The sequence below is a fragment of the Balaenoptera musculus genome, chromosome 8, assembly GCF_009873245.2.
Source record: "Balaenoptera musculus isolate JJ_BM4_2016_0621 chromosome 8, mBalMus1.pri.v3, whole genome shotgun sequence".
Lineage (NCBI taxonomy): Eukaryota > Metazoa > Chordata > Mammalia > Artiodactyla > Balaenopteridae > Balaenoptera > Balaenoptera musculus.
Genome location: NC_045792.1, coordinates 92,857,170 through 92,874,038, shown reverse-complemented (window position 1 = coordinate 92,874,038; position 16,869 = coordinate 92,857,170). Strand labels below are relative to the sequence as shown.

Sequence of the window (16,869 nt, the reverse complement as noted above, 5' to 3'; positions counted from 1 at the left end):
AAAAGGATTGCTATAGGGATCCCAAACAGGAACTTAATTAGAATTGCCTGGCAACTGACTTGTAGCAACAGAGCTGTCTCTAAGCACTCCTCATGTTATTTTAGCTTCTTCTCCTTCTTTCTCCTATGGCCATGGGGTTCCTTGCACCTGGTCCTGAGACAGAAGAGGATTTTTGATAGATTTGGCCATAGCCAAGAATACGGGTTTAAAGAAAAGTGGCTTTTGGTCAAAGATAGACAGCAGGTAACTAATTCCCTAGTGTGTAGTTAGAGCTGCATAGGGATACTGTGTGTGGAAGCCTTATTTCCATTCAGTAACTACTACTATCTAGAAAGCATTCATGTTTTTTAGTTGCAAAGAGTTCTGCAAGCCCAGGTCCCAAAGGTTGATACTTCCCTGTGCCCTTACCATATGGTAATAGATATCATTATCAAAAAGTTCTTAGAGAAAGGGCCTTTCATTGATGAAAATCAGTATTCAACTGAGAGACTATGGAACTTGCTGCGGTCTGCTGCTGCTGGCAGCCATTCGGCCTTTTCCAAGGCTGCCGGGGTCGGGGTGACAGCAATTCTTAGAGAACACCACCAAATAAAGGTGAGCAATGGGGAGATCATAAATGTGCTACGAGTGAGAAAACATAAACCAATCTTTATTTATTTAGACCCTATTACATGCCCATCTCCATGCTATATGCTATACAGGTGGGAGCAAAAGGAATCTGGTCCCAAGGAATTAAAGATAATCAAGCTGGAGACACAAAACTATATATCAATACATTAAACAATAAGAGAACAATTACATTAAAATTTTTTTTTCTAAAGGAAAAACATAATTGAATGTAGTCACAAAATGCTTCTTACAGGAGAGTAGACTACCTGAGGCAGGATTCAGACAGAATAGAGGTTCAGGGAGGGCACTCCCCGAGTGATGAAACTAAAAAAGCAGGTATGTATATACTCACATACCCATATACACACATACAGATACAGGCATAAGGAAGGTATATGTGAAGGCACTACTAATTTTAAATTAACTAGAACAAAAAACGTATACAGAGTATATCAGCAAATAAGATATTTAGGGAAGGTGGGTGACACTGAGAGTGTCTGGGAAAGTCAGGAAGAAGATTCATTGTAAAGGGAGCTTCTAGTTTGTTAAGCAAAGAATAACAAGATGAGAGCTGCAATATTTATAAAGGTTAGATTAGTAAATCAGCTGGTGATTTAGGAGTTAGGGGGTGGAGGACAGAAGGAAGACAGAACAGAGGACAATTAGAAAGGTGCTTCAACAATCTCTGTAAGAGTTATATAAAGAGAAGGTGACAGGCTGGGGGTAAAGGGGAGATTTTAGAAAGGGAGGGAAAGAGGTATGAAGAAATTTCAATGAAGAAAAATTAATAGAATTTGGTAATTATATGGATATAATGGCAAACAGAATAAATCCGAAGATGATGTCAAGATTTTTTTACTATGTGAAATTTTAGAATCTGTGAATATGAAAACATAATGCTATTTACAAAGATGATGGACTTGGCAGAGGACAATAGGATAGTGTTGGAATTTCAGACGCTTATTCATTAATTCATTTAAACACCTGTTGTTATGTGCTTAAGAATATGCTGAGGGCTCAGGATATAACAACCCATGGAGCTATGGTCTAGGCTAGAATGGATGGAGGAACGTATCCCCAGACATTGTCCAACAGGCAGCTGGAAATACAGAATTCAGGTCTGGAGAGAGGTCCGGACTGCAGAGGGATCTCAGAAGGTTTTAAGTTATACTTGAAGTAGGAAGAAAAAGTAAATATTAGACTGCTGCTTGCGGGGCAGATGCTATGATGAAAACTGGAAACAGAGAGACTGAGACCCATATCTTTATTTTTTCTTTATCTTCTTCAACATGTACCATTTTCAAACTGGAAAAAGGAGAATAAATATTGTGAAGTGAAGAGACTGAGCACCCGCAGTGAGGCTTGTATGAGTTCACGTTTTTTCACTTTGATGAATCCTCTCAGGGTACTGGGAAAACTCACAGCTGAGTCTGTGAGGTAACATGGCAAGAATCACAGGGACAAGGAGAAGTGCTGAGAGATGGAGAGAAGTGTATGTAGTTCTGATTAGAAAAAGAAAAAAACAAACAAAAAACAGAGAGAATAAAGAAAGAAAAAAAAGGAAGAAAAAAAGAAGTCCACTGTAACTCTGCAACATTCCAGACACACCTGGAAATTCATGGTCTGGGCACCACAGTTTAAGAGATTTTCAAAGTGGACCATATTCACAGAAAAGTGACTTGGTGAAAGTACTCAAAACCATGTTAAATGAAGAAGGTCTGAAGAAATCAAGAGTGATCCCATAGTAGGAAGAGTAGCTGATATACTGTGCGCACACACACACGCACACACACACACACACAATCAGACCTGAAAAATATTTTGCTAGAAAGATTAAAAAAAATTCCAGAGTGAGTACTTCAAGGATGCTGAAGGGTATAAAAACTATAATAAAGAGAAGTTATTGAAGAAAATGAGGACATTTAGCTAAAAGAAGCAAAAACATGGGGGGTGGGTAGACAGGAACAATACTCATCTTCAAATATCTAAGGAAATGTGACATTAGTGAGAGGCAAGACTTTGTTAGCCTCAGAGGGCAGGACTAGAAACGAGAAGTCATACTTTAGCTCAATATTAGGAACGGCTTATGAATGGTCAGAATTGGAATGGGCTACCCAGGGCGAGACTGAGCTGCCCATGCCCGGAGCAGAAGCACAAGCCAGACAACGCTGGGAGCACTACTGAGAGGGAGGGGACCATCAGAGGGTGATTAAAAAAGGTGACTGTGTTTGACAAGAAGCAGTATTAATAATCTTGGAAGAGAGGTTTCAAGAAGAGTTTTAGGGAGCAGAGTCTGAAAAGATAAGTGCTACATTCAAAATGAAATAGATCGAGAATAAACAGAGGTAAAGGTCACACATTCAAAGAAATGACCAGCAAGACAAAATCCTTCCTTCAAAGTTTGGACTCAAAACATCTCCTCCAGAAAGTCTTCTTACATGATTAATATCCATTTACTATTAGACTGTGGTTTCTGAAGGCAAGCAGGCCCATTCTACCCTTAAGGATATGTTCCTTTGTCTCACAAAATAGAAAGTATACTCTGGAATTAGACAAAGTTGGTTTCAAATTAGGACTTCACCACCATAGGACCTTGGGCAATTCTGCCTGGAGTTCTAGTGCCTTCTCTGCAGCAACATGGATAGACTTGGAGGGCATTATGCTAAGTGAAATAAGTCAGACAGAAGAGGCAAATATTGTATGATATCAGTTATATGTGGAATCTAAAAAATATAACAAACTAGTGAATATAACAAAAAAGAAGCAGATTCACAGATATAGAGAACAAACTAGAGGTTACCAGTGGGGAGAGGGAAGGAGGGAAGGGCAATATAGGAGTAGGGGATTAAGAGGTACAAACTATTAGGTATAAAATAAGCTACAAGGATATATTGTACAACACGGAGAATGGCCAATATTTTATAACAACTATAAATGGAGGATAACCTTTAAGAATCACTATATCGTACATCTGTAACATATAACATTGTGCAGCAACTATACTTCAATTAAAAAAAAGGCAGTGATCTCTTTTTTGAAGTCAGAGTATAAACCTGTGGACTGAAGACTTAATGCATAAACAATGGCATAAAATTTCAAGCCAGTAATCAGCACAAAAGGCTTAGATTAAATTACTCAGACTAAGGTAGGCAGGGAAATGATTCACTTCTGAGAAGAAAACAACAATCATGAGTTTTCATTTGCACCACTGGTGCTCTTCCTTCTTTTATCTGGGTTAGGATAGTTAAGAGAAGACTGAGAATTTGGAGAAAATAACCTAGAAAAGCAAACAGGGAATTGTTCCTGTAATAACTCTTGTGCAAAAATGTCAGGGCCCCCTTTACTGACGTTCATTGAGCAGATACTGTGTGTATGTATTTGTGAGGACTTTAGCTCACAAGCAGCCTCTAAGTCGGGAAGCAGCAGAGTCACGCCTGTGTTTGTATTGATAGAAATGAACACTTCCTGAGTTCCATCTGTGTCATAGTCCATCTCTGTACTGGTACAAATGTTTCCCTAAGTTATCTCATTTAAATATTCAAGAGCACTCTGAGGCTTTTTTTTTTTTTTGAGGTAAGGAAGGCTCAGTTTGCCCAATATTTAACAACTAAGTAGGTGGCAGAGCCAGGACATGATAACAGTATCTCTGACTACAAAACCTACGCTCCACAGATCAGGTTTCTGGGGCAGGAATTCTGGAGTAGATGATGAGGTATTAAAGCCGCGGTTTTAAAAATGTTAATCAGCTACACGATTTTCACCAATCCTTAGCAAAGTGAGAAACAAAAAAAGAACATGTATCTAAAGTTATAATACACACACACAACTTATGTCCATCCAGATACACATTTGTTGGTGTAAAGTTGCCAACTGTCCATTTTTCAGAAAGACTGACCTTTATTCTAAGATTGCCTTTGTACTTTTTTGACATTAAAATGTTGTTTTATAAAATAATGGTAATAGCAGATGCTAGTTTTCTTTAAAAATGACCTTACAAATTAAAAAATAAAGTTCTAATCTATCAAAACCCTATTTCTTTTTTTTAAATTTTATTTATTTTTTTATACAGCAGGTTCTTATTAGTTATCCATTTTACACATATTAGTGTATTTATGTCAATCCCAATCTCCCAATTCATCACACCACCACCCCCACCCCCCTGCTACTTTCCCCCCTTAGTGTCCATACATTTGTTCTCTACATCTGAGTCTCTATTTCTGCCCTGCAAACTGGTTCATCTGTACCATTTTTCTAGGTTCCACATATATGCATTAGATACGATATTTGTTTTTCTCTTTCTGACTTACTTCACTCTGTATGACAGTCTCTAGATCCATCCATGTCTCTACAAATGACCCAATTTTGTTCCTTTTTAATGGCTGAGTAATATTCCATTGTATATATGTTCCACATCTTCTTTATCCATTCGTCTATCGATGGGCATTTAGGTTGCTTCCATGACCTGGCTATTGAGAATAGTGCTGCAGTGAACAATGGGATGCATGTGTCTTTTTGAATTATGGTTTTCTCTGGGTATATGCCCAGTAGTAGGACTGCTGGGTCATATGGTAATTCTATTTTTAGTTTTTTAAGGAATCTCCATACTGTTCTCCATAGTGGCTGTATCAATTTACATTCCCACCAACAGTGCAAGCAGGTTCCCTTTTCTCCACACCCTCTCCAGCATTTGTTGTTTGTAGATTTTCTGATGCCCATTCTAACTGGTGTGAGGTGATACCTCATTGTAGTTTTGATTTGCATTTCTCTAATAATTAGTGATGTTGAGCATCCTTTCACGTGTTTGTTGGCAACCTGTATGTCTTCTTTGGAGAAATGTCTATTTAGGTCTTCTGCCCATTTTTGGATTGGGTTGTTTGTTTTTTTAATATTGAGCTGCATGAGCTGTTTATATATTTTGGAGATTAATCCTTTGTCTGTTGCTTCATTTGCAAATACTTTCTCCCATTCTGAGGGCTGTCTTTTCGTCTTGTTTGTAGTTTCCTTTGCTTTGCAAAAGCTTTTAAGTATCATTAGGTCCCATTTGTTTATTTTTGTTTTTATTTCCATTACTCTAGGAGGTGGATCAAAAAAGATCTTGCTGTGATTTATGTCAAAGAGTATTCTTCCTATGTTTTCCTCTAAGAGTTATATAGTGTCCAGTCTTACATTTAGGTCTCTAATCCATTTTGAGTTTTTTTTGTTTTTTTTTTAAATTAATTAATTAATTTATTTATTTTTGGCTGTGTTGGGTCTTCGTTTCTGTGCGAGGGCTTTCTCTAGTTGCGGCAAGTGGGGGTCACTCTTCATTGCGGTGTGCGGGCCTCTCACTATCGCGGCCTCTCTTGTTGCGAAGCACAGGCTCCAGACGCGCAGGCTCAGTAGTTGTGGCTCACGGGCCCAGTTGCTCTGCAGCATGTGGGATCTTCCCAGACCAGGGCTCGAACCCGTGTCCCCTGCATTGGCAGGCAGATTCTCAACCACTGTGCCACCAGGGAAGCCCCCATTTTGAGTTTATTTTTGTGTATGGTGTTAGGGAGTGTTCTAATTTCATTCTTTTACATGTAGCTGTCCAGTTTTCCCAGCACCACTTATTGAGACTGTCTTTTTTCCACTGTATATCCTTGCCTCCTTTGTCACAGATTAGTTGACCATAGGTGTGTGGGCTTATCTCTGGGCTTTCTATCCTGTTCCATTGATCTACATTTCTGTTTTTGTGCCAGTACCATATTGTCTTGATTACTGTAGCTTTGTAGTATATAGTCTGAAGTCAGGGAGTCTGATTCCTCCAGCTCCAGTGTTTTCCCTCAAGACTGCTTTGGCTACTCGGGGTCTTTTGTGTCCCCATACAAATTTTAAGATTTTTTGTTCTAGTTCTGTAAAAAATGCCATTGGTAATTTGATAGGGATTGCACTGAATCTGTAGATTGCTTTGGGTAGTATAGTCATTTTCACAATATTGATTCTTCCAATCCAAGAACATGGTATATCTCTCCATCTGTTGGTATCATCTTTAACTTCTTTCATCAGTGTCTTATAGTTTTTTGCATACAGGTCTTTTGTCTGCCTAAGTAGGTTTATTCCTAGGTATTTTATACTTTCTGTTGCAATGGTAAATGGGATTGTTTCCTTAATTTATCTTTCAGATTTTTCATCATTAGTGTATAGGAATGCAAGAGATTTCTGTGCATTAATTTTGTATCCTGCAACCTTACCAAATTCATTGATTAGCTCTAGTAGTTTTCTGGTGGCATCTTTCAGATTCTCTATGTATAGTATTATGTCATCTGCAATCAGTGACGATTTGTATTCCTTTTATTTCTTTTTCTTCTCTGATTGCCGTGGCTAGGACTTCCAAAACTATGCTGAATAATAGTGGCGAGAGTGGACATCCTTGTCTTGTTCCTGATCTTAGAGGAAATGCTTTCAGTTTTCCACCACTGAGAATGATGTTTGCTGTGGGTTTGTCGTATATGGCCTTTATTATGTTGAGGTAGGTTCCCTCTATGCCCACTTTCTGGAGAGTTTTTATCATAAATGGGTGTTGAATTTTGTCTAAAGCTTTTTCTGTGTCTATTGAGATGATCATATGTTTTTTATTCTTCAATTTGTTAATATGGTATATCACATTGATTGATTTGCATATATTGAAGAATCCTTGCATCCCTGAGATAAATCCCACCTGATCATGGTGTATGATCCTTTTAATGTGTTGTTGGACTTTGTTTGCTAGTATCTTGTTGAGGATTTTTGCATCTATATTCATCAGTGATATTGGTTGGTAATTTTCTTTTTTTGTAGTATCTTTGGTTTTGGTATCAGGGTGATGATGGCCTCATAGAATGAATTTGGGAGTGTTCCTTCCTCTGCAATTTTTTGGAAGAGTTTGAGAAGGATGGGTGTTAGCTCTTCTCTAATTGTTTGATAGAATTCACCTGTGAAGCCATCTGGTCCTGGACTTTTGTTTGTTGGAAGATTTTTAATCACAGTTTCAATTTCATTACTTGTGATTGTTCTGTTCATATTTTCTATTTTTCCTGGTTCAGTCTTGGAAGGTTATACCTTTCTAAGAACTTGTCCATTTCTTCCAGGTTGTCCATTTTATTGGCATAGAGTTGCTTTAGTAGTCTCTTAGGAAGCTTTGTATTTCTGTGGTTTCTCTTGTAACGCCTCCTTTTTCATTTCTCATTTTATTGATTTGAGTCCTCTCCCTCTTTTTCTTGATGAGTCTGGCTAATGGTTTATCAATTTTGCTTATCTTCTCAAAGAACAAGCTTTTAGTTTTATTGATCTTTGCTATTGTTTTCTTTGTTTCTATTTCATTTATTTCTGCTCTGATCTTTATGATTTCTTTCTTTCTGCTAACTTTGGGTTTTATTTGTTCTTCTTTCCCTAGTTCCTTTAGGTGTAAGGTTAGATTGTTTGAGATTTTTCTTGTTTCTTGAGCTAGGCTTGTATTGCTATAAACTTCCCTCTTAGAACTGGTTTTGCTGCATCCCATAGTTCAAACCCCTATTTCTGAGAACCACAGGCAAATGATATACAGTGTACGGAAGCTGAAGGCCTGAGGATGAGCTTTAGTTATACGTCACCTACTGAAGATGTTAGGCAAGGTACCTAACTACTCTGAGTCTCAATTTTCTCAGCTACAAGATGGGGTTAATATCTATTTCACAAGGTTAATACACAGTTCATAACTTTGTAAGGTATCAAGTACCACAAAAAGGTAGTGATTATCATAATAATTTATGGTTACTGGAGCGGGCTTAACTATTTGTATTTCTTTAAAATTTCCTCCAAAAATAGAGTTTTAAAAAATTCTTTAATGTCTATGCTTGACTTTTATTATACCATACTATTTATATTAAAAAATAGAGTCTTTCTGACTCCTAACCACACTATAGGAAGCCTGCTGGTATAAACATGCTAACTTATACCATGACTGTGGTCCCTGTGGACTTGTCAGTATCCCAGAATTTAGAAACGGTAAAAAAAAAAAGTTAGTACCTAAGAGTAAAACTAGTAAGAGTCATCATCATACTATAATTAAATTAGCAATGTGAAAAGGAATGCACCCTAAGAGACAGTTTGCATAATGTTGAAGGGACCTGGCAAACACCTAGCCCCAGCCAGGGCAACCATTCAGTGTTCCCAGTATGGGGATGGAATGGAACTACATGGGAAACATGGAACTAAAGAAACTTAAACACTAGGTTATCTGCCTCAAGCAATGATGTATTTGGAAAACGAAGAGACAAAGAATAAGATTTTGGTTGGGTTTTATTTTGAATTGTCGTAGGAAAAGACTCTAATTTGGTTGCCATGAGTATTCCACTCATTAAGGAGTTGTATTGGAATAGGAACAGTTTCTGTAAACTGAAAAAAATACCCCAGGACTTCCCTGGTGGTCCAGTGGTTAAGACTCCGTGCTTCCACTGCAGGGGGCGTGGGTTTGATCCCTGGTCGAGGAACTAAGATCCTGCATGCCCTGTGGCATGGCCAAGAAAAAAAAAAAAAAAAAAAAAAAACCAAAAAACCCCAAAACCCCTTAACATCACTCAGTATCAGCCTCCCTCGTGATGTTCATTTGGTTGTATGGGTACCTGATGTCAGTAAGAGACGTGAGGCTGCCAGGCACTAGAGAGGAGTAGACCCAATGGGAATGAACAAAGTGGCCATCTGGTTTAAAAGTCAATTTCTTTTGAGTTGGTAAATGGGAAATTAATTTCCTTAAAGCCCAATGATTTCTGGTAGAACTGATGAAACTAATTCCCTAAACCTGCAAAAGTGAAGGTCACAACTTCCCCCTTTGAGGTCTAGCTTGCTTCTCTTAGACATTGTTTTTTTATACACAATAGCACTTAGAAGGAAACACAAGATTTCGTAATTGCTAAATATGTTAATCCAATCTACACAGGAGGGCAAAAGACACATTTCATTACTCTAACAAATATTTACTATACACAGGAATATAAAGTTATAAAGGACACAATATATAAGAAGCTCACAGTCTGATGGAACATAAGACATACAAGCAATTAATACTGTATAAAATATACCTTGACAAAAAGTAGGAACAAGACAGCAAATGGAGCAACTAAATGCTTGGAGACCTTTGTAAATGCTGCACAGAGGAGAGGACATTTGAGCTGGATCTTGGAGATGCATGGGAATTGTCTATAAAAAGCACAGAATATGCAGGGGTCCTTCCCAACCTATGCAAAGACACGGAGGCTCAAAGCAGCATGGCACGTGAGGGAAATAGTGAAAGGTCTGTACTTCCTGCTATGCAGAGTACTAGTAGACGGTACAGTTCAGTTGGAGACAGAATCAAGGGCTAAACTGCCTCATATCCCACATTAAGACATTTGGACTCTTCCGATAGGTAATAGCTACTGAAAACTTTAAATGTAGGCAACTTACCAGATAAGGTCTGATTTCAGAAACAACTCTTTGGACACACAAGAAATTGGTAACAGGGGTTGTTTCTGCTTTTTAAATTGTATACCAATTTCTATGTATTATCTCCCTCTTTCTCCCCTACACACACACACGCCCTCTGCCTCTCTCGCACTCTCCATACATAGACTGAAGTAAAGGACTAGATATAGGGAAGCCAATCGTGAACCTACTACAACAGCCCTGGCAGAAATGAAGAAAGTCTAAATTCAGACAGTGCCACAAAGAACAGATGAAGAGATGATATATTTAACAGGTTTTAGGGATTGACTGGACATAGTGATGACTGGATGAGTTGTGCCATTAACAGGGAGCAGGAATATAGGAACTAGAAACAGTTCAGGAAGTAGGGCAAAATGAGGACAAGTTCAATTTTAGGTACGTTAAGTTTGAAATGGCTGTGGCACATCCAGATAAAGAGACCACTAAAAAGGTAGAAATAAGATCTGGAGTCATAAAGAATGTCTTAGCTGAAAATACAGATTTAGAGTCATTGGTATACTCCAAAGTATCTGAAACACCAAGAGATAACACATGGAGGACTAAGAAAAGAAGACCAAGGTTAAGATCCTGGGTAAAAAAAATAAAGGGCAAAGTAAAGAATAAGTGAATGAAATTGAAAAAAGATATTCTGAGGACAAAGGAAAAGAACCAAGAACAAGTGATATCCCAGAAGCCAAGAGGAGAAGAAGGAGAAAGTTTCAAGCGAGGAGTTGTGCACAGTTCCAAAGGCAGAAAAGAGGTTAAGCAGGATGAGTACTTAAAAGAAGTCACTCATTTTGGCAATTATAAATTGATAATCTTAAAACTTTTTAGCACAGCATAGCTCAAAATGTGGTCATAAAATGGAATTTTAGGAAAGGGCCTGGTAGGCATGCCCGTTATTTCAAATCTTTAAATTTTATTGGGTTAGTATAAATACAACTTGCTTTTTTTTTTTTCAATGACTTACTCAATAGACTAATGACATTAAGAAGAAAGACTAGTACATAAATCAAATTTGTTCTAGCAAATGAAGATGCTGAGGTGGAGAAAACAGAAAGAAGTGTGCAGAGCACTTCCACTTTATAGCTTGCCTTCTGCCTCCCAATCTTGAGGGTCACCCTCACGATCTACAATATAGTTAGTGATTGTTAAAAGAAAGAACAAACACTTGAGAGTAGAGAAAAGCCTAAGCTTCAAGTGTGAGAGTTGATTTTACTCCAGAAGCACAGCTCAGGTCAAATCAACTTACTTTCAAGTCTAAGGACATCTGAGTCCCTCCCTGAATTCTCAACAGAGAGCACAGGGTCTTCCTCTGTTCCTGTCTCAGAGGGCTCTTCTTCAGCGGCATCCAGTGACTGTGAGTTGTCAAAATATTTCTGTTTGTCATGGCTGTTGTCCAGGGTTTTCGCATGACAATTACCTCAATGACAAGAGACACAGATAGAGCACGTTAGAAACCTCTCTTGTGTAGTCCCATAGCTCAAGGTCCCCAACTATCAAGAAGAGCAAAAAGGCGACTGTCGGTTTTTCTCCAGCAGAACATGCACAAATCAGTGAGGTGGAGTGCCCAAAGGCAGACCGTAACTGTGATTCAAGATTTTGCACTGAAGTTCAAGTTTCACCTGTTAGGCTATTGTAAGTATTTGGGGGAAAAAACTGTAACAACAAAGATCAAGTCCCAAGATCTCCTTCCATTCATAATGAATGATTGTGAAACACTTCTCCGAAAGTCAGAAACATCATAAAAAAGTGGTTTTCCTTCTATTTGCCTTTTGAAGGTGATAAGTGACAGATTAGTACCTCAATAAGTCTGGAGATAGATGAATTATAGCCGAAAAATACACCATTCTTGCATCATAGCTTAAAATGAAAGATATACCAAAAGGTAAAGGATTATAAATTAAAAACCAAGGACTTAGAGGGGGATAGTGGTGGCAGAGAATCCACATTTAAGACTGTCAGATCACACAGGTGCCTATTTTTCTTTTGAAAAACAAGTTCTGATCATGTAATAAAGATTTACCTAAGCATAAAATGTCACATCTTGAATGTAATCATAGCACTCTGTGATACCTTCTGATATATATAGTGAGCATGACCTTTTGCTACAATTTTGCCCAGGAGTCGAAGAGCTTTGACCTTATTAGGGATTGTGTGTTAATAGGGATAAAGAGCCACTACCCAGCTCCACCCGATGGACATTCTCCGGGGTTGTTGTGTCTGCTGTAGTGGGGATCTGGCTGGCTGAACAGGTCTCCTCATGTTCCATGTGCATTGCTACTGAAGGTGCATGTTCAGTGGAAGCCTACATTCATATTATAGGACAATTCTCTGGGTAAGAGTGTAAAAGTAACTTTCCTCCTTTATCAGAACGTCCAAACATTCTCTAAAAGTTTTTTTATTTTTTAAGAGAATGTTGCCCCAAAGAGATGTATGTACCCAATCAGGCTGTCTCTGCAGCAATGGAAATACAAGAAGTCTCTTTCTGGATCTGATGACTCCCTTTCAGATTCCATAATTCTGGATAGCATTTCTCAGGCCATTTTCCTTATTGTGCCAAGAAAACATAATGGACTCAAAACCTTTCCCAACTTCCTAGGTGAGAGAAAGGGGACTGCATACTTAGGGATTCACTTCCCATTTTCCAGTTCTACACTACCACACATCTGAGGCTACCGTTTTCAACAAGGCTACATCAGAAGCTTTAGCTCTCAAGAAGCTTACAAGACAGTAAATGCAAGACAACAAACAATAATGAGGTAGTCTACTGTGCCAAGTAAGTGCTTCAGAGAATAAGCTTTGAGTAGCTAGAACTTGAATTTTGAAGAATACATAGGATTTAAAAACACAGAACTTCAAAAGGGGGAATTATAAGGAAGGGAATCAATATTTATTGAGTACTTCTGTATTTTTTCTTCCACTTACTCCTCAAAAACACCTTGTGAAATATTATTAATTTCACAGATAAGGAAACTGATTATCAGTGAAACTAAGTAACTTGCCTATTGTTGTAACTGTTGGTCAAACAGTAAGTAAGTAACTAACTGTAAGTAACTAACTAACTTAACAGTAACTTAACAGTAAGTAACTAACTTAACTAACAGTAAGTAAGTAACTGTTGGTCAAACAGTAAGTAAGTGGTAGATCTGGGATTTGAATTAATTCTATTTTACCACAAAGCTTCTTGGCTTTCCCCTAGTCAATACTACCTCTTTAGCAGAAAAAGTAGAGAAGGTGGCATTCTAGGCAGGGAGGAATAATGTGTTGAGCAAAGCAATAGGAACAGGAATTCTCATTTGTGTTTGGGAGACAATGAGAAATACGATTTGATAGAGATGGAAAGTGTGGAGTGTGCGGGCCCTGGAGGGCTAAGAAAAGAAGCCATGAGCAATGGTAGCTGCTTTCTTTCTCCAGATTCTCCTGAGAAGCCAGACAGAGGTTGCAGATTTGCCTCTACTTCTGTCTTCACCACCTAGTACGTGCAATTAAGTACGGGGAAACCAAGCATAAGAGCATTAAAATAAAACAGAGCAATGACAACAACAACTCTACACACCCAACTGACTAAAATTCACTATGAAGAACAGCATGCTTTTCAGAGGCAATTCTTAATTGGGAAATAAATAAGCATGACTATTAAAAGCAGAGAGGAAAAAATGATGACAGTGATACTGATAATTTTAAACATGTTTTCCTAGTGAATATTCTCTCTGCCTTCAGCTTTGGTGAATTTGCCTCTAAAGCATTTTTCATCTTGACACAGGTCAAGTAAAGCAAAAAGATAAACCTTTAACACTGGAACCCAGTGAAATTCTAGCTGTGTTTCCTGCAGTTGATTTCCTCCTCCAACCTTTGCCATCTTATTTTTCTCTCCCACCCTCTTTCTACTATAAAAATTTAATTGGTTTCATCTTTTAAAATGTCTGCAATATTTAAAAATGCTCTCTAGGTAATTTATAAGATACGATGTGAAGCTAAAATTAGTCCTCTTGCAAGACCTCTAGCCCAGACATCCTCTTGAAGCAAGCCTTCTGCATTCTAAGAATGTCTTGCCCTCCAACTCAGGAAATTGGGGCCAATACCTCTGAGGGAGAGGGCAGGAAAGGGGATCAGGGAGATCTGGGGGAATTAAAGGAGGCATAAGAAGTTTATGTTAGGATATTTCTTGGAAATAGGCACAGTCAAAATGATCATGTAAAAACTACATGCTTTAAAATTAGAACTATTAATATGAATTTTCTTAGGTTGACAGTTAAAAACAGACTGGTTTAGCATTCTGGTGTGATTTCCATGATTATCTAGGGTAATCATAGAAAGTCATATTGCCTAAATTTTGAATTACTCCTTCCAGTTGCCTGAGGGAGAACTGAAGAATTTCAGAAAAAATAAGTTTCTATTCTTTGGACTATAGTATAGGTCTACTCTAGCTCAAAGGGGAACTAAAAAAAAGTTGCCTATGTAGAAAAATATTGCTTGTCTTCCCAGCAAAGGCAGAGATGATGTTCTTATTAAAGAAACACAAGAAAATGTTGGAGAAGGAAAAATGGAAAGACACCTAAAAAGTAAAAAGTCATCTTCCGTGCATAAGGCTATTATTTTTTGCTAATGCAAAAATGAGGAGATTCTGTGACTTGGACTAACCTTGAGAGGTATGTTTTTGTTGTTGTTGTTGTTTTTGGAACTACATGATTTAAATGAAATGCTTTAGATAACAAGGTTCCAGGTGAAAATGGAAACACTTTTCTCTGCTTAATGCTCTATACTTGCTTGCAAAGCATTTAGCAATTCAAATCCTGGCAGTCTGGTTTTTCTTAGAAGTAAGAGAGTACAAGGCAACACCAACTAAGCATGAAACTCCAAAGAGGATATTTCTGATTCTGGAACTGCTATGAGATCTTAGACACAGCAACATCCTTTTCTGTGGTTAGAGTATTGACTGCATAAGTTGGGTTATTAATATTAACCCCCCCTACAAGGGTGTTCTGGAAAACAACTAAATATTTAATATACCTTGTCAAAGCATAAGTCTCCTAAGGGAGAAAGGCACAATTTATTCTGTGGCTAAACAGATTTTCAGAGTAAACTAAGTTCTCAGGAACTCCTACCATGACTAAGGTTAAAGAAATCTCCTATCTTCTCATATAAATTCTGTTTACAAAGGTCCTAGAAGAATATTTATTTTCTAACTGGAGTTGGGTAACCACTTACTTGTTAAAAAGAATTCTTCTCTTCTCTTCTTTTTTAAGAATTCTTCTCTTCTGAATCTCATAAGTTGGTAAGAGATTCCTGGTTGGGTTAGGAATCCTTTAGGGTTAGTTGTAAGAAAGAAATGCCACAAAATTGAGAGGCCTCAGAACTTTGTAAGAGCCAAGTAACTAATTTCATATTTATTTCTCTAGTAGGATATGTATCTTTTAGGAAAAAATAGTAATATAAATTGTGAAGTGAACGAAAGTGTATCTTTCAGTTGTGCACCATTACTATGCAAGATTACTTTAAAATATTATGAGGAAAATTTAACTGTGGGTGGCATGTGGGGCTTGGTACTACACAGAGAAATAGGTATACGTGAAGCAGTAAGAAACCTCACTGGGAACAGATTCCTTTATGATTTCCACCTCCAGAGGTTGTGACAAAGTCTTGCAGACATTGTTCTAAGAGGAGCATTCCATGGTATGAATTCAAATCCTGCCTCAGCTGCAGCCTTACCATATGAACCTTGGCAAATCAATTCCCTTCTCTGTGTCTAGGTTCTTTATCTGAAATGGAGAGAGAAGCTACTGTGCTACAATAAGAGGAGCTGTAGGAAACACTATTGCTGAAACCACTGTGAACATAAGCATACAGAACTCCTTGAATTTAGGTGAACCTAGGATGCTGATGGCTGCACCTGAGACAAGGGAAACTGCCTCACTTCCTCTGTCCTGTGCTGTCCTCCACTTAGAAAGATGAGAGAAATCATTTTGACGGAAGTAATGGCTCAGACTTGTTCCCATTCAGCAATTACTGCTGAATGGAATTCTTTGCAGGAGGTTTAAAAGTAATAGTTATGTACTGGCTGACCTTAAAAGTACGGCAATGACAGAAAACACCATATTAAAGACTTGAAATCAGCAACCTCAGGATTATACAGGTATTCCCTCGTGGTGAGGTGAATGAGTCACAAGTGAGCTTAAAAAGGAAAAACTAAGAAAGAAAAGTGTGTGACCTCAAAAGAAAAGAGAGAGTGAGAGAGAGAGAGAGAGAGAGAGAGAGAGGGATTCCCTTTTACTACATATTCTAGAGTTAAATTCTATCCTGGGTAACACTCTCTTCACACATGGTGGGGGAATCTGATTTGCCCAAGAGTTCAGAGGTGCATTGGTTTCTATAGACCTATACTCCCTGCCTTCTTTTAGAGAAGAAAAAAGAGAACTAGCAATAAATCTGGCCTCTTTGTCTTGCCACATGGCCATCACTTAAGTGACTAAAGCACAGGGAGCAAAGTCAGCACCAGTTGAGACACAGACACCATGACATGGAGACTGTGGAAGACATGACTCCAGTGATGCAATTCAAGCTCTCCACAGCTGTAACTTCCTCCACAAATGTGAAAGATCAGGTTAGATGTCTAAACAAGGGAATTTAAACATTTACTGGAAATTTACTAGGAAAGATTTTCCCGTGTAGAAACTATATTGAAAAAGAAAGAAAATTAACTGCCATAGCTGCTGTTGAATATTTTATTGTTATTATTGTTTTTGTTATTATTGTTATTATTAAATTTAAATCTCTGTCTTACTTCAGCCTAGGGAAATTTGTTTCAAGCAAGAATGCTGG

The 16,869-nt window shown here is 38.0% G+C and overlaps 1 protein-coding gene across 2 annotated transcripts in view; it reads right to left on the bottom strand.

The window, feature by feature from the left end:
* The window catches only part of TTC17 (tetratricopeptide repeat domain 17), a 147,668-nt gene that overhangs the window by 51,373 nt on the left and 79,426 nt on the right, over nt 1-16,869 (bottom strand). For both annotated transcript variants that reach the window (XM_036859291.1, XM_036859292.1), the window contains exon 17: nt 11,300-11,470. In XM_036859291.1, coding sequence (XP_036715186.1) covers nt 11,300-11,470 — 171 coding nt within the window. The remainder of the gene's footprint in view (nt 1-11,299; nt 11,471-16,869) is intronic.